Below are 16,182 nucleotides of genomic sequence, written 5' to 3'. Positions count from 1 at the left end.
TTCTCTCCAGCACAGCACACTGTGGGGAACCTTAGGAAAGACAGCCTTTCAATTTATCTCAGACAACCCCACCCCCTTATACACTTCAGGGTTTTTAAAGCAGGCAAGAGCATAGATCAACACCTGAAGTTAGGTCCCACCCCTTGTCCCGGCTCAGAGGATATGGTGACCTCGCCTCTTTCTCCACACACTCACCACATTATCGCCTCAGGCACTGTTAACAACACTGACGTTTTGATACAATTATGATTAGAAACATCACCCGCAGGTAGGTCGATGATGGTCAATGGGGGTCGGAAATGGTAACGCAGACACGCCTCACCTTATCTGTGAGCTCGCCGCGGCCGGCAAACACAATATCAAACACTTCCCCTGCAGTGCTTTTTTCATACTTACTTTTTTTCCATTTAGTTAACTGGTATTTGGAAGAGAATGGCTGCCGTGGTGGCGAGTGGAGCAAGTGGTGTGTGTGTGTGTGTGTGTGTGTGTGTGTGTGTGTGTGTGCACTGAGGCAGTAATCTTTGTGTATAGAAGGCCTTAGCTGAGACTAATTATTTGGTGAAAATCACCGTAAGCTTGTGACGATCTCTCTTCCTGTGGTCTCATGGCTGAGTAGTTCCACTGATAGAATCTTAACCCCTATTTTCACAAGCCAGTTTTATTTACCCTGTTAATTAAGTAGAGACGCATACAGGCCTCCACCCTGCAGTCATGCTACCAATCAGCCATGGCATCTCGGAGTCACTAAGTATTCATGAACGGCCCTTTTTTGGAACTCTCAAATCACATTCTGATCTGTGATTATGCATATTGTTTGCATGTTGAATTTTTATGAGTACACTCCAATTCTTCAGCAGCATTAGCGAGTTAGTGTGTTTATATAGAGAGCGAGCTAATTTCACCAATTCGAGCACGAGGCTCCTGCTGCTGCCTTTTAGAAAACTCACTACACATCTCAGGCCCACACTTAGTTCAAAGCGGCTGCTCTCGACGCAGTTTCCTTGCTTTTTTTTGTGACTCATTATTTGGACTGTGACAGTTTCCTCTCACAATGTAGAATTTATCAAACAGATCAAAGACAAAATATGTCTGAATGAAACATCAAACCGTGGTTTTCAAGTGCCTTTTTGATTGTGAGGAAGCTTACAAAAACCAACGCCTGCATCTGTTAACAGCGTCTCAAAGAGAATGTAAGGAAATAACAAAAACAGGTTGTGTTTTTTTTTGTTTTTTTTTTTACTTTGGAGCCGGCTCTTCCCTGCGATTTCCACTTCACAGTACACCATGATAGCTGCTCTGTGACTGATGTTATTTGTCTCTTTCATCTTGTCACAGAAGCTGGGAGGATCAACACTGTATAGCCCCCGTCCTCTGAGGCTTGATCTCACCCCCAAAATACACACCTGTGTTTTTTAGGATTACACGAGTGCATTTGGCCATCTCGCCTTGTTCAAAATAATCGCCTCCTTTTAGGAGAATTATTGCCGTGTCCATTAAACCTGTGTGTGAGGCAAGGGATGAAAGGAGTGGCACTTGTGTTCATCTCACCTGTGAATTATTGATACCTGCCTCCACCATCGGCTCTCCTCGGGATGGAGGTGGGAAATGCCTCCTCACATAATGGGCGCATCGTACAGACGTGTTGTCTGGGCCGTGGCAGAGCAGAGAGAAGGCAGGAGCAAAACTGAAACGTGTTAATAGTAAGCCTCCATCTCTTATTCACCACCGCTGTGCTTCGGCTGACTTCCACTATATTTGACCTCATCTGCTCTTCCATTAGCTTCAAACTAAAATGATGAACACTTATGCAGACAGCTGGTCTGCTCCTCTTTCTGTAACATCGTTGAAAGGAAAGTGCCTCCCCGGTCTTCATATAATGCTTTTATAAAAAAATGTTTTTAAAGAGATAGACAATGCAGTGAATGGCCAAGAACCGTCTTGGCTCCACAGGAGAGCTACTGAGGATTTAACACTCTGTAAGAGCCATTGTGCTCATATGCAGCACCACTTGTTCGCTCTCCGCAGAGCCTCCTCTTACAAGATGCATGGTGCGCAAGTCACATGATAGCTGTTTTGTCCCTGAGGATAAGGGGATTGTGGATATACACAGCGCAGTGCACAAATTCAGGTATTTAGTTATGTTGAGGTATTGCTGTGAGCCCCGTGCTGTTTGACTTGAATTAGGTCAGAGCTTGTTCTAGTTACAATTATATGTTTTCCCATTTGTTTTCACACTCACTGATTACAAAAAGTTCACTGGTTAATTAATGGTAGATATATATGTGGGCTTAAGCCTTTAGTCCACTCTTATCCTCTAAATAACCTGAGTCATCAGAGAACCAGCAATGCAATGTAATTAATGTGTAGTATTTGTTTTAATTGTGCTTACTCTGCTCAGGTTTATGGTCAGTTGTATGACCGTGGTGCCATTTAATAGGCCATTGTCTTCAAATGGATCAGCCTCCAGGTTAGATGCCATTAGAGTGTAGGCCATCCCACACTGCGATATGCACCTCATGTAACCGATGGTCATTGTTGGCTACTTTGCATTCAGCACTTTTCACCCAGCCTGATATCAACCAAGAAGCCTCCACTCAGCAGCATCGTGTGGTTTTAGAAGTAGACTCTCTCTAAAAATCTCTGCACTTTCTTATCACATCCACCACTTGGAAAAAAAAGACACCGAGTAGACAATGAAGCAGGAGGAGTTGATATCACACTGTGTCACACTGTGTCAACCGCATTTCACAAGTACATCCAGTTAAACACATCCACTGGTGCAAACAAAAAAACACTCTGCTCTCACATAACAGCAGAAGCTGATGAACTGTTTTGTGTGTCATGTGTCATTTAGACTTCTAGCACGGCTATTAAAATGCTCTGCGTCTGAGCTCAGGCTCGCATTCGACTGTGGCGTCTCTAACTGTCACATAGCTGCTTTGAATTGATCAAAAGCAGAGTAGGAGTATGTTTTGGAGCAGCAGGGCCGTTTCACATGCTCTGTTGCTTTGAATCTTTGAACCTGTTGCTCTGTTAATTAATGCAGTCATGCACTCAGTATTTGAATATAGTGGTGACAGACTGTTTTAATTGGTGCTTTACAGTTATAGCAGTAAATATATAGGGTCACAGTAATAGCTAACAACCTGCCAGCTGAACAGTGTGTATAAATCTAACTTTCCTTACTTTTTTGATTACTTTCTATGATTATAAAAATCTGGCACTGGCAACTTGAAAACAACAGTTGTTTTACATGATGCCATACTTGTAGGTAAAACGGGTCATGTGTAGGTACAAACCCACACATTATATCACATTACTGCACTTTCACTGAGCTTAGAGCACATACTGTTTGGATCACTCTCACCTCTTTCGTAGCACAGTCAGCAGTTTTCAGCAAAAAGCCATTCAAGTTACCTTCCCAGCAATAAACGGCAGATAATTAGCAGCTAGCTGGTGAACATAGTGGAATGTTTTTACTGCTGATGTCTCCCGCAAGACCAAAAATAGAGCTAATAAAAGCCTATGTTCCTCAGTAGCTTCCATATTGGCAACTGTTTGCTGACCAGTTTGTCATATCAACTTCAAAGGTGATATGTTGTGTGACAGTTGTTGTTACAGCTTGTCTGCAATGCCCCCAAGTGTCCAAAAAATATGATTGCAGGTTGAATTAAGTCATGTAGTAATTATTAGAAGACATAGTGGCAGATAGATGATTGGTGCTTTGTAGCAAGAGCTGTAAATACAAACGGACAAAGAAATAGCCATCAGTGTTATAAGTGGTGGGGTTTATGGTGATTTTGGATATTTGACACTGGTTTATAAAGAGGTTCTCTAAAGGCACCAGCCTGACTACACCTAGACTAGCTAGACCTTCTACTTTTAAACTGTAAGTAAGAGGTAAATGTACTTAGATGCTTACAGGAAACCTTTATTAATTGACTTCTTTTTGGCCACTTGGGGGCAGCACAGTAAACTGTAAACCCAACTTTGACATAGGAACACTGTATAGAGTTGCTTTTATATGTTTAACAACTGCTCACTAACTTTATCTGCCAGTCAGTGGGTTTATAAGAGAATAGTTGTTCATTAGGAAATAGGCTTAATGAGAACAGATGTGGGCCATAAACCCAAAACAATGAGCTGAAACACACCAAAATGCTCTGTGGAGCTGAGGGAATCTGCAGAGTCAGCTCATAATCCTCAGTGGGTTCATCACTACAAGCAATCACTTTCACATTACACATGTGCACTTAACCAGTTGTTAATATATAAAGGAATATATTGATTGATGCAGCTTTAAGTGTCTGTGTGTGTGCCAACATATGAGTGGAATAACTTGTGTAAGTAAAGAACCATCACAAAAAACCCCAGCTCTCCTCTTTACATAATTTCGCAGTATGTAACACCCTCGCTGCTATCTAACAGTGGATGAGCCTGTTTACTTTGCTCTGACTCCTTTGACTCTGTTCGTAGGTGAACAGAGCAATTTACCGGCCACACATCATTTTCCCCTCTCTCACAGTCAGGCTGACGCCGTTTCATATTTACAGTTTGCCGATTCAGCAGAGCATTTCACATAATTAAAATTCAGTGTGCTTTGATGAGTTGGTCCACCCTTGATTTCCCATAGTACCTAGCTTTCAAGGGCACAATTTCCATTTTTGCTTGTTATTTAGAAAATGTCAAGTTCCGTTAAGGCCTTTTGACCTTTTTGAAGCACTTGTGGCCATTGTATAAAGGGCATGGAGCCACTGTTGTCCTAGATTTCTTGAAGTCATGCACTGAATTAATCACCCCCCGAAAATGCAATCCTATTTCTCATCGTTGCCATCTGCAAAGAAGAAGAACTTAATTAGGGACACTGAGAAATGTTCTCTGCCCAGTGTTAGTCACTTATCTTTGCTGTATGCCAGCATCATGCCACACTGTTACATTTTTACCAAGTGTGGATTGCAGCATGTGTTAATAATAGTGCAAGCTGATGTCACGCCAGCAAAATAAAAGCTTTTTTAAAAAACATTTTCTCTTTTCTTTTTACCACAGGGTTTCCATTCTGGACAACGGTAACCTTCGCATATGGAACGTAACCAAATCTGACGCAAGCTTCTACACCTGTGTGGCAAGCAACCAGTTTGGCGTGGCGAGCAGCACAGGAAGCATCACAGTTAAAGGTTTGTCCTTTTTCATCTTTACATTTTATCAAAGTCTCTTTTACAATTCAGTCAGCAAAGACCCAGACCAATAATCCACCCGACATTTTTTCAAACATGTTTTTCACTGTCACAGCATGCCAGAGTCACTTGATATTTCATTCTACCCCTAGAAAACTACACAGAAATATTCGATTTCATAAATAGAATATGACCAACGTAGTAAAGACAGACACTGATTTTTGAAGCATCCAACCACCTTGCCCTCTCCTCGTCTTTTGATAAGCCTTGAGGAGCAGGGCTTTTTTTCAGTGCTGTCATTACTAGAGAGACTGAGACACCTCGGTTGCCATGTCTGTTTGCAGAGGTGTTGAAAACATTCAGCTCACTGCCTTGGTGCCTCCAGTACTGTCAAAGGATACGCTGTGTGAAAAAGGCCTAGTGTTGCTAGATCATCTGGGCTGGGGATTGCATTTCTGCTCTGGTGCTGTGACTTATTATACTTCATTAAAAATGAATGTGAGCTGGGTATAAAGTGCTGTGCATTGAATGGCTTTATTCTGTGCACACTGCTGTTTTTCTGTCCTATTTCCATGGGGGATAGTGTTCTCACCTCCTCTAGTTCCTGGGGGACTTGCTGACATATTCAGTGAACTATACCCTCACTGTGACCCCCCTTTCACAGAGGTTGCGTGGTTTATTTGTGTTATTGTTATTTGTTCCGCCTTGACCTTCCTTGTCGGCTTGCTTGTGTAGATTTATAGAATTATTGATCTTCCCTATATTGGCCTTAGGGAGGAAAGTTCATGCTTCATATTTCAAAAGGTTTGGTATTGATTTACAAGTATATTTCAGCACATCATGGAATATTTGCATTAAAATCTGTAGACAAACCAGGCAACTGCCATTGCATTCCTTGAGTTTCACTACATGCAGCAAGTTCTGAGATAAAGCAAACCCTGAAGGCGGGATCATGCTCTGCAAATTCCCTCCGAACTGTTATTTACCTACCTAAGAGAGAATACAGTTTAGTATAAACACTTGTAGTCATGCAGCACGCACTTATTGTTTGCTTGTCTCGGTATAAACCTTTCACCTGGTAGGGGATGAACTACACAGGTATGAAGAACCCAAAAAAAAAAACCTTTCAAAAAGTGGTGCTTCTCAGTCTCTCAGACTATATGATGAGAACTGCTGTGTTTTCCACCACTCTCAAAAGAAAAATCATTTTTTATAACGTCTAGAAGACAAAGCTTCCCATTCTTCTTCTGTAGTTTATGATTGTTGCTGAAGGGTTCAATCCATTCAGTTGTCTTTCTTCTAGAAGTTAGCAATCTGTAAAAATCTTTTGGAATACTATATCAAACAGCAAAGGGGTTGCAGTTTTTTCACCCCAATTTTTCCAAGTAGTTGCCATAGAAACCTAGATTAATTGACTTTTTTGGCCTAGAGGCTAGTGTTTGATTGAATACTTTGAAAAAATATTGATTAATACCAATGTGAATAACAGCAAGACAAATGTCCCGTATCTATACAGTAATTCTCATTTTACCAGAAAACACATCACATAATGGACTTTTTTTTAAAACTCTGGAACAGCTCTGTCTTCTGTAAATCACTATCAAGGCATGTTTCCTTTTTCTGTTGAATTATAAAAGACAGATTTCATATATTATGAATGCTTGAAAGTCAGCAGCAGTCAAGGATGTAGGGAGAGCTTAGAGTGCACCTTGCTGCTGATTTATGCTGATGCCTCACTCTGCCTCCCATTGACTCTGCCTTTCTACAAAAATAATCAGTAACCTTTGCATAATTTAAGGGAAGAAATTAACAATGTAAAATGTCAGTGTGTTTGTATTTTTGCACATGTACATGTTAATTGTCCTGATTTGCTCCTGAAAGGAGCTTGACTTTGAAGTCTAATGAAAAGCACAACATTGCCACACCGTGTCAGTTACACTCTACATTGTCCTTTTACCCATTTATCACACACTATGAAATGAAAATGGTAGAGAAGCACCAGCCAATCACCATTTGGAGGGGGGGGGGGGTGAAACCTGCCGCTCTCTCTGTAGGTTCAGGTTGATGGCCTATATGTGATTTTCCAATCAAGCTGGAAGGAAACACTGTGTGTGTCCTCTCAGCATAAATAGATAGCGCCGTTATCCACTTATTATTCTTGTGAAAAGGAAGAGGGGTTTTATTTGACACCCTCTCTCACCCGCTTCCTTTCCATCATCATATGTTAAAGCTGTTTTCTGCAGCTGATGTACAAATGTTCCTGTATATGATCTTATGCCTCTCTGTCACAATCAATATTGTTTGGAAAATGGGATGGGGTAATTTACATGCACTATTTGATTGAGGATTGGAAACCTGTTTAGCGGGAAGAAATTTGTGTTGTGGGAGCAGCCATTATAGGAGATGACAGTAGTTTATTCAAATTGACTTTGGTGATATGAATGCTGAAAAATACCTGTCAAAAAGCATTCAGCGTCTCCTGCTGTGAATAAGCCACCTAGCAAACAGCACCGGAGCAGTCACAACAGATGAGCCCTGTTAATGTCCCCATTATTCCAACACTGGGGGGATATTAGCAGATTAATTGCACTTGATTATAGACGTGCTCTGTGAATTTTGATTACACTGGAGATGAGCCGTTGCAATTAGGGTTGCCTCCGATCATTACAGATGGTCAGTGAACTCAAAACTTCTGAGATCATACTGTGTTCACTTCTGTTTGCCTCTGTAAACCCTGAAGGTAATCCATCAACACTGACATATCATTACACCCTTTCCTTTGGAGGTGTTTAGAAAGCAAAAAGGGAAATATTTTGTCACTATCATGTTCTATTTGGCCCTTTTCAACTATGGCTCTAGGGATGGCAATGTATTTTGAACACGATAAACATATGTGCTAAACATCAGCATGTTTGAGTTGTCACTGAGTGTGTTTTCATCCTCCTGTTTTTATGCACACGTTCAATTTGTGCATAAAGAAACCAGAGTGGAAATGCTGGAAATTGGAAAGTAAAAAAGAAAAGGCAACAATGGAAAAAGACCTGATAAATAAATCAAAATATACATGAAGAAGCTTCCGTTCCTCTAGAGAGATTATAAATAGTGTCAGAGAAAAAGATGTGATGTACCTTAAAACGATACATGAAACACATATAAATTCCCTATTTCCATCATGTTTTCCACATGGTTTTCCATTATTGGAAAAACCATGCACCCTTTTTATTATGTCATCTTGTTGCATCCTCTTTTGTTGCAATAGTATAATGGCACTGATAGTAGTGGATTGAAACATGCTGATTCACACTTTCTTTTGCCATTTATTTTGGAAATTCTGTTAAAATGTGGTTTAGCGTGCTGATATTAGCATTTAGCTTACAATTCCAATCTCACAAAGCTCCTGAGTTACATGAGATTGGAATTAAACCTAGAAAAATACGACACTAATCAATGATTTACTCACTTTGGGGCTTTTTTGAGCTGTAGAGAATAAATCAAAAGGGAAAGGGCAGAAATGGATTTCAGTTTTATACCAAACCCTTCTGTCCATGTTGAATGCCAGCAACTGTGTGATAGAATGCAATGTGTGATTCCTGATGGCATTATAGAAATCTACAGTCATCTTTTAGTGATCACCATCAGATTTCTGGTTATTACATACAACTTATACACATTGTCAGTGATGTAACCTGGGGTCTTTCAGGTCTATCAACAATCATACAACATGGTTCAGGTGACCCAGCCAGGGTTTATAAAGCCCTAACTTGTGTCCAAGTGGCCTGTGTAATCCACAGATCCTCCCCCTCCCTTGATATATTGCCATTTGGGTGCCTTCTCTGCAGCCTTGGTAGTGTTTTTGATGGCTTTTTTATTGTGCAGTCCTGTGATGCCTGGGAGACTGAGGGACCTGTAGAAAGACTGGCCAACAAAGCCTCTGCAGCCCACCTCCATAGGGATGCATTGCACCTACCATCCCTGCTTCTGGCACTCTCCAAACAAGTTCTTATTTTTGGCCCTCTTCCTCTTGTAGACCTCCTCCATCTGGTCATCCCAGGCAACAGTCAGCTCCAGCAGAATCACTTGCCTTGATGTTTCCATGTCTGGCCTTAGTATGGTCACTGCAATGATTTCTGGGAATGAGCTGCTTCCCCAGGTTGACTTTCAGCTGCCAAACCCCATGCAGTGATGAGAGCCTGTCTGACATCCTTGCCTGAGCCTGTGGTTTCTCCCCTGCCTTGATAAATGCAATGGCTTATCTTTCTGGGTGCTGTTGTTTGGATTGGCTGCTCCCCATGCAGATGAAATCAGTCACTGCCTTCAGGACCTGGTCATGATGCCAGTGATAGCATTCCTCTCCCAGAGCCTTTTGGCAACAGTTAAGGATGTGTTTGAGTGATCCTCTTGAGTGACATAGGGGGCATGTTGGAATCTCAGCCAACCCTCAGCAATATGGGTTGGTTGTGCTGGGAAAAATATCATTCAACAACTGCATCAAAAACTTGATTCTTAATTCAGCCATGACTCCAACTACTAGCTCATTGATTAGAGTGATGCACTGTCTTTAGGGTGCTATCAAAGACTTTGCCTTGGATTCTAAACGGCTTCTCAGTAATAGACGAGATGTGAATGCCTTTTAGGATGAAGAAGAACTTATCCATTGCCATCCTCGACTTCAACACCATGCCTGGGACAAGCCCCTTCTGCACTGGGGTGTCTAGCTCTTTAGGAGGTACTCAATCAGACATTGGGCAACAATACTGAATACCTTGCTTTCAGTGCTGATGAGATGGTTCTGAACAACTCAATGTTACTTGAGTTCTTCTCTTTTGCAATCCAGACAGCCTCAGCAACCCTCCACTGCTGGGCCAGCCCCTCTTTCTCTAGATCACAACGCCTTGAAGATCCTCCATAGACAGTGAAAGAGCCTGGGGCACCTCTTGTTAAACTTGTACAGGCCTTAACTAGGTCCTGGAGCTGAGCTTGTTCCTGTGCCTTTCAGGACCTCCTGCATCTCCTTCAGAGTAGGTTCCTTGATGTTGAATTCAGCAGTGATGTCTGGCAGTGTCATCAATGCTTTGCATGTGTCTAAATATTGCTCTTGTGTTCAGTTGTGCTCATTGTGCTCAACTCATTCAACAAGAGTTGTTGAGCTACTGGTCAACTTTCTCTTAGATGTCTGCTGTGTTTCTGTCCTAGCTGCTGCTTTGTAAAAGCAGTGGTATCGCAATGCATTTTCACACTTCCTGGCCCTCTCTCTGGCTCTCCTCCTGTGCCATTATGCTCTGTGGATAGTAATGAGGTTCTTCTTTGGGATATACTGTAGCTGTGCTAATGCAGCCCTTTCTTCCTTTCTCGCCATTATGTACTAACGCCTCAGTGATTTTAGGTCTTGCCACTGCACAACATATGAATACGCTATTGAGAGCATTTTGTATGTGTCTGTTGAGCGACATACACAAGGTTCTCCTCCAATTGAAGTTTGTCCTTGAGAGACCTTTGATATGTCCTTTGAAAAATGAATGGCATTCAAAAAAGCACGTCAAAAGAGTTTGTGATGTGCTGATGAAAGCATTCTGCTTGGTGTGAAAAGCAACTGGAAGGAAAAAATTGGGAATGGAATGATTTCCTTTTAAAACGGTCACAGCAGTTTTGTTTCAAAATGACCTGAGAGATTACACTGAGGATTGAAGGGCTTTTTCAGCTGCATGGAATGCAATGCATAATGTTACAGTAATTTACCTTTGAATCTGAGGAGGCTCATCCATAGAGGCACAGGGGGTTGCTTCTCTGTTTTTGAGAAGCGAGAGGGAAATCAAAATATAAAAAATAGTAATTGGTTGAAATAAACCATTACCAAATCTCAGTTTATGAAATATTTCTGAAAAATCCTTTTTTAAATTTCTGAATGAAATACTTAAACAGCGACATCTGTAGGGCAGGTAAGAGGGGGAAGGGTAATTTGTGTAAAGCATAGGAGAGTATAGGGAGGACAAGCTCCTGCTCTCCTCCTTCAGGCTGGATTTCATATATCAATTCAATGTACTTCATTTTGCATTATGCTTATCTATGATTGACAAAAACACATGATGCAAATCACATAATATGATATAAAAGTCAGTGGACATTGTATTGGTCCACTGATTGTTTCTGAATGTCATCTTCATTGCTTACCACTGTAAGATAGATTCATATAGAAGGGTATAGCACAGAAATGTGCAAATTGTAAACTTGTTTCGCTTTAAAGACATCACTAAAAATGACATTTTGTTCATCCCTTTTCAACAGAGTCCACATTTCCTTTTTTTCAGAATTACAGTTCCTTTTTTAATTGAACAATAGATAGCTACTTGTGTATAACCAACACAACAGTTAGCTTGTTGTAGAAGTCGTCAAGGACAGTTGATCGCTGTTGTTAATTTAACGGCGAGAATGGATTTGGACTAGCATGGCATCACCAGGGACAGGATGGAGAGCTCCGCTCTGCTGGTGCAGAGTCGGGCCTCATTGCCTCAGCTGTCCAGTCTGGACCCACAGCAGGTCAGTGTGGCAGCCCAACATGCTGCTGCTCTAAAGTGAACTCCTCTCATCAATAATTGAAAGTTAACAACATCATTTAAATGAAACAACCAGTAGAGTTAGCCTGCTTGTCATTGTGATATCAGACTGGTTAACCAACAGCGACAAAGTTATGTTAACACACAAGATGACCAACAGTCACAAATGGACATTATGTCATGATAAGTTACTTCATCTCCATGAAAGAAAGATAACGGATAACGTCAGTCAGATACACCTTCTCTCTCTCTGTCTCTTCGGTTGCTAATTTCTTCTCTTGTGGTTAAAGCTTTCTCTGTGGCTCTTGTGTAAATGTATCTCCTTAACAAGAATGCAGCAAAAAGATTGTATAATGTGCTGTAGGTAGTTTGTCTGGACAATGAGGCTGTTGAAGGATTACAGTGGGCTGTCTGGACTCACGTGGAATGAGGCTGATTCATTCTGGAGTTGATCCAGTTTTTAGATGTGTGATTGTGTGAATGAGTGTGCAGGAGGTCTGGCTGCTTTCTTGAAAAATGTCTTCATATTTGTTTTTACGCTGAGCTGTATATTGAGAAATAAGCTTAGAGTAACTATTAGAATAGGACACTTTTGATAGTAAAGTAATTGGAATAACAACTGCATTAACATGTCAGCTTTGTACGTTATTTTTGTATGTCACGCAAAAAATAAGAGTGTGTAAGTCATGTATTTGATACATGCATTAATACTTTTTGATGTGAAACGGTGCCTTTAGTACTGAGAATCCTTTTAGTCTTCTGTCTTTCTAGTATTCAGCTCTGATCTGTTCTGTAATATGTGAAGTGTTGCCTATTTTAGATGAGAATATAAATATGTTATCACACTCCAACGATACTATAAATTTGTTGGTAAAATAACACATCAACCTTTTCACCACTCAGAGGTCAGAGTTTTAAAAAAGCTAATTGTTCTTAAAAGAAAATAGTTTCATATGCCATGAATAATTTCATATAAATGGCATATAAAATAGCTTCCACCTTCCACCCTCTGATTTCATTGGGTGGGAGAAATAGTATTATGCAGTTTGTTATAAGATTCCATGTTACATTCAGTTTGAATATGGGTCGCTATAGTTCAGCAGGTCATGCTATACATTGTGTTGGTGTTTTGGAATCTTGTTCCGTGTGTCCTCTTTTAAGTATGAGTATACCTGCCTATCTGAAGGTCTTTGCATGGCCTTGCATTTGTAAATAAGAACATACCATATCTTGAACATAAGAAAGTAGAGATAAGTAGCCAACTAGACTAAAATAACATGACCCCATGGGTTGGTTTTCCTCCTGTACTCCCAGTTTTTTGAGTCTTTGAGTACATGGTGTGAACCTTAGTCTGATGTGTACCGTCAGATTTTGTTGATCCTTTTACAAAAAGGCTTATGATCTACCTGTGAATAACCATTTCCTTCAGAAGTCTGTGTTTGTCTTGAACCTGCATGCTGTCACATCATCTGCATGAATCTCAGTTTGAAGGATTGGGTGTGAGGCATTGCTCCAAATCCACAGATCACATGGCTCATGGCTCTTCAGTGCCCTCCTCGATGCATTATTCAAGCTTACATCACTCACCTAATGCCTCGGTCACACCGCATGACTTTCAAATTCGTCAGATCACTGTACTGTTCATATTACATAACTTTCTGTCTTGTAATTGGGAATCTTGTGGTTTGCATTCTACATGACTGATCAGCAACAGGAGGTCACACATTACAAGATCTTTCACCAGGAGGAATCCCCAACGAGTTTGTATGATTCCCAGACTATGTTTTGTAATGAAAATACATGCAAGAAGAGACATGGGAAATGTCTTGCACTTTCATTGGCTGTACCTCGTAGCCTATGGCAAGCTGTTTGAACATTTAATCGAACTACGCTCTAATCTGTAATTACATCTTAGATATCCATAACAGCATTTTCTCCTAGTCAAAACTGTATATCCACTAGTCAGAATAGTAATTAAAGATATTACACAATAATATTCTGAGAAGTAGACATTGTATTTCAAGATATCTACAACTAAAAAGTATAAGTGGCCATTTGAACATTCAATACCTAGACTGGATATATATTACAGATATCTGTTATTCAATTCTTCCTAGTTAAAAAGAAGATTTCAATAGACTGAATTTTTGAATAGATTTCCTATTAGGAATTTCTCTCATTTCAGATACAATCAATTTGTTACTAGTCATAATTTGAATATCAGATACCCAAAATGAAAAAAACCCCCCACCCCATATATACCCATAATGTAATTTTGAATGTCCAAAATACTTTGTGACTAGCAGAATTGTCATTGCGGATATTCACAATCCACAATTTGTGTCACTAGTACAATTTCCAGATATCTACGATTAGAATTATGATTAGAAACAATTGCTGATAACCGCAGTTGAACTGTGGATATCTGTTGATGGGTAGATAGGACACTGTGACATATTCATAACATCTTTGAAATGTAATTATTTGAAATTGAAAGCCCAATCCACATGAATGACAAAAGTGACATCATTTGCCCTAGGAAGAATGACACTGTGGAATTGTTCATTTTGACTAGGAAGAGTTGAATTACAGATGTCTGTAATACATAACCAGTCTAGCTATTAAATGTTAAAATGGCTTGACATAGTTGCTGTCCTCATTTCCAGTCACAACACACTAAAGGATTTAGACTCCCCTCATAAATACCTATACATGTTCCTGAAAAATGATCTCGTGCAGTCTTAGGGGTAATTTTGGACCTGAGTAGTAAATGTGAAAGTATTGTGACATTGTTATACTGTATATACCATCGCATCATGTCTATGGGGAGTAGTTCAGCACAGATGGTTGGCTTAGAAAATCATGTGACTTTTTATGTGATATTTTGTGATTATGTGATATCTCACAAAAACCAACAATGAGTGATCTTACTAACATCTTACTAACTTCTGCTAAGTATTGTCTGTGTATCCAAAGTCCTCTCATTCCTTTTGTTGTCCTAAAACTATGAAAAACACATATATATACACCACAACACTGCACAGAGTGACACTACTATGAACATGGGCACTGTAGTTGATATAAATTCAGTCCCATATACACTGTCCTGGTGGAAATACTCTCTTGGGTTCAAATCTGCAGCACAGAATCACTCCAACAAATATACAATTTACAGTGCCCAGCTACTAGGAAAATGTTCAGCCTTAAAAATGAAAGTTTTTTTTTGTTTTTAAGATTTTCATGTGAGGAACAAATGGACTGCTTTACAAGTGGTCTGACAGTATTGTACATGTTAGTATTGTTCCTTTCATTGGATTTGTTGACAGTAAGAAAAATATAAAACACTGCCAACACTGCAAGATATCTTTCCCAAACTTTAACCAATTAGTTTTAACTGCTGAAACATAACATGACTCTAACCACAGAGGTGACAGCTCAGAATAACAACGCCCTTATGTGACTGGTTGAGCCCTGCCAACAGCAAAGTCATGACTTTATCTATGAAAACAAGTTCATAAATGGGATTTGCACAGATATACCCTATTCCCCAAAAAGCCCTTGTTGCTTATTGTTCTTGTTTTTAATGATCTACATGAAAATGAAATGCAATGAAGACCAGTGACTCAAAGGTTCAAATCTCTCTTTGCCAGGTAGGTTTTTTATGAACAGTAAATTATTTTACCTCATTGTATTAATGACACGCAATGTAAATGTTTTCTAAAGGCTACAAACATGAATGCTGCAGCCTTGCAGTGAACCATTAGCACAGATATTCTCTTTTATTTTTTCAAAGAATGCATTTTTGCCTTTATTTAATGGTTGGAAGTGCAAAGAGAGACACAAATCATGGGTAAAGAGAGATGTATGACATACAATACAGGACATTGCAGTTATGTGGTATGTCTAAAGCAGTAGGCTAACAGAGTGCTTTTACATTTTTTAAACATGGACACAATGGAAAGTTCATCAATTAATGATCAACAGTGATGGGAATGACGCTGTTACTTTACTTTTTTCAATAATGAGTAATCAAATTAATTACTGTTTCCCCCGCTACAATGCTGTTACCGTTAGGGCCAAAAACGTTACTTCTTCAGACCTCACTGAAGTGGTTTTCACCCGAACAGGCGCTCTCTCTCTTCTCTCTCTCTCTCTTCCTCTCTCCCTCTCTCTCCCTACCAAAGAGTGGCTGCACTTAGAGGCATAACCAAAGACAGAGTAGGACGCCAATATTTATTTAATCATTTCCAGTATATATTATATTAAGAGAAGTTTATATTGTTATTGCTTTTTGAGGAATAAAATTAAATTGCTGCATATCTGCTACATGTACAATTTTATTATTTACTTCTTTTTAGTACATTTCTTTGGCATAATTTAATTTTGAACGTGCTTTGGGCCAGTTGATTGGGGCAGCCAACTAATTTGACATATTTAAAACATTTTTTTTAAAGTAA

At 39.9% G+C, this 16,182-nt stretch overlaps 1 protein-coding gene across 1 annotated transcript in view; it reads left to right on the top strand.

Annotated features, from left to right (window-relative positions):
* cntn4 (contactin 4) overlaps positions 1 to 16,182 on the top strand; it is a 124,645-nt gene that overhangs the window by 89,908 nt on the left and 18,555 nt on the right. The window contains exon 13 of the mRNA XM_053315477.1: positions 5,047 to 5,174. Within this exon, the coding sequence (XP_053171452.1) occupies positions 5,047 to 5,174 (128 nt within the window). The remainder of the gene's footprint in view (positions 1 to 5,046; positions 5,175 to 16,182) is intronic.

Source organism: Scomber japonicus, chromosome 3, assembly GCF_027409825.1.
Source record: "Scomber japonicus isolate fScoJap1 chromosome 3, fScoJap1.pri, whole genome shotgun sequence".
NCBI classification, from domain to species: domain Eukaryota; kingdom Metazoa; phylum Chordata; class Actinopteri; order Scombriformes; family Scombridae; genus Scomber; species Scomber japonicus.
Note: the sequence above shows the minus strand (reverse complement) of the source record. Positions and strands in the feature narration are given on the sequence as shown.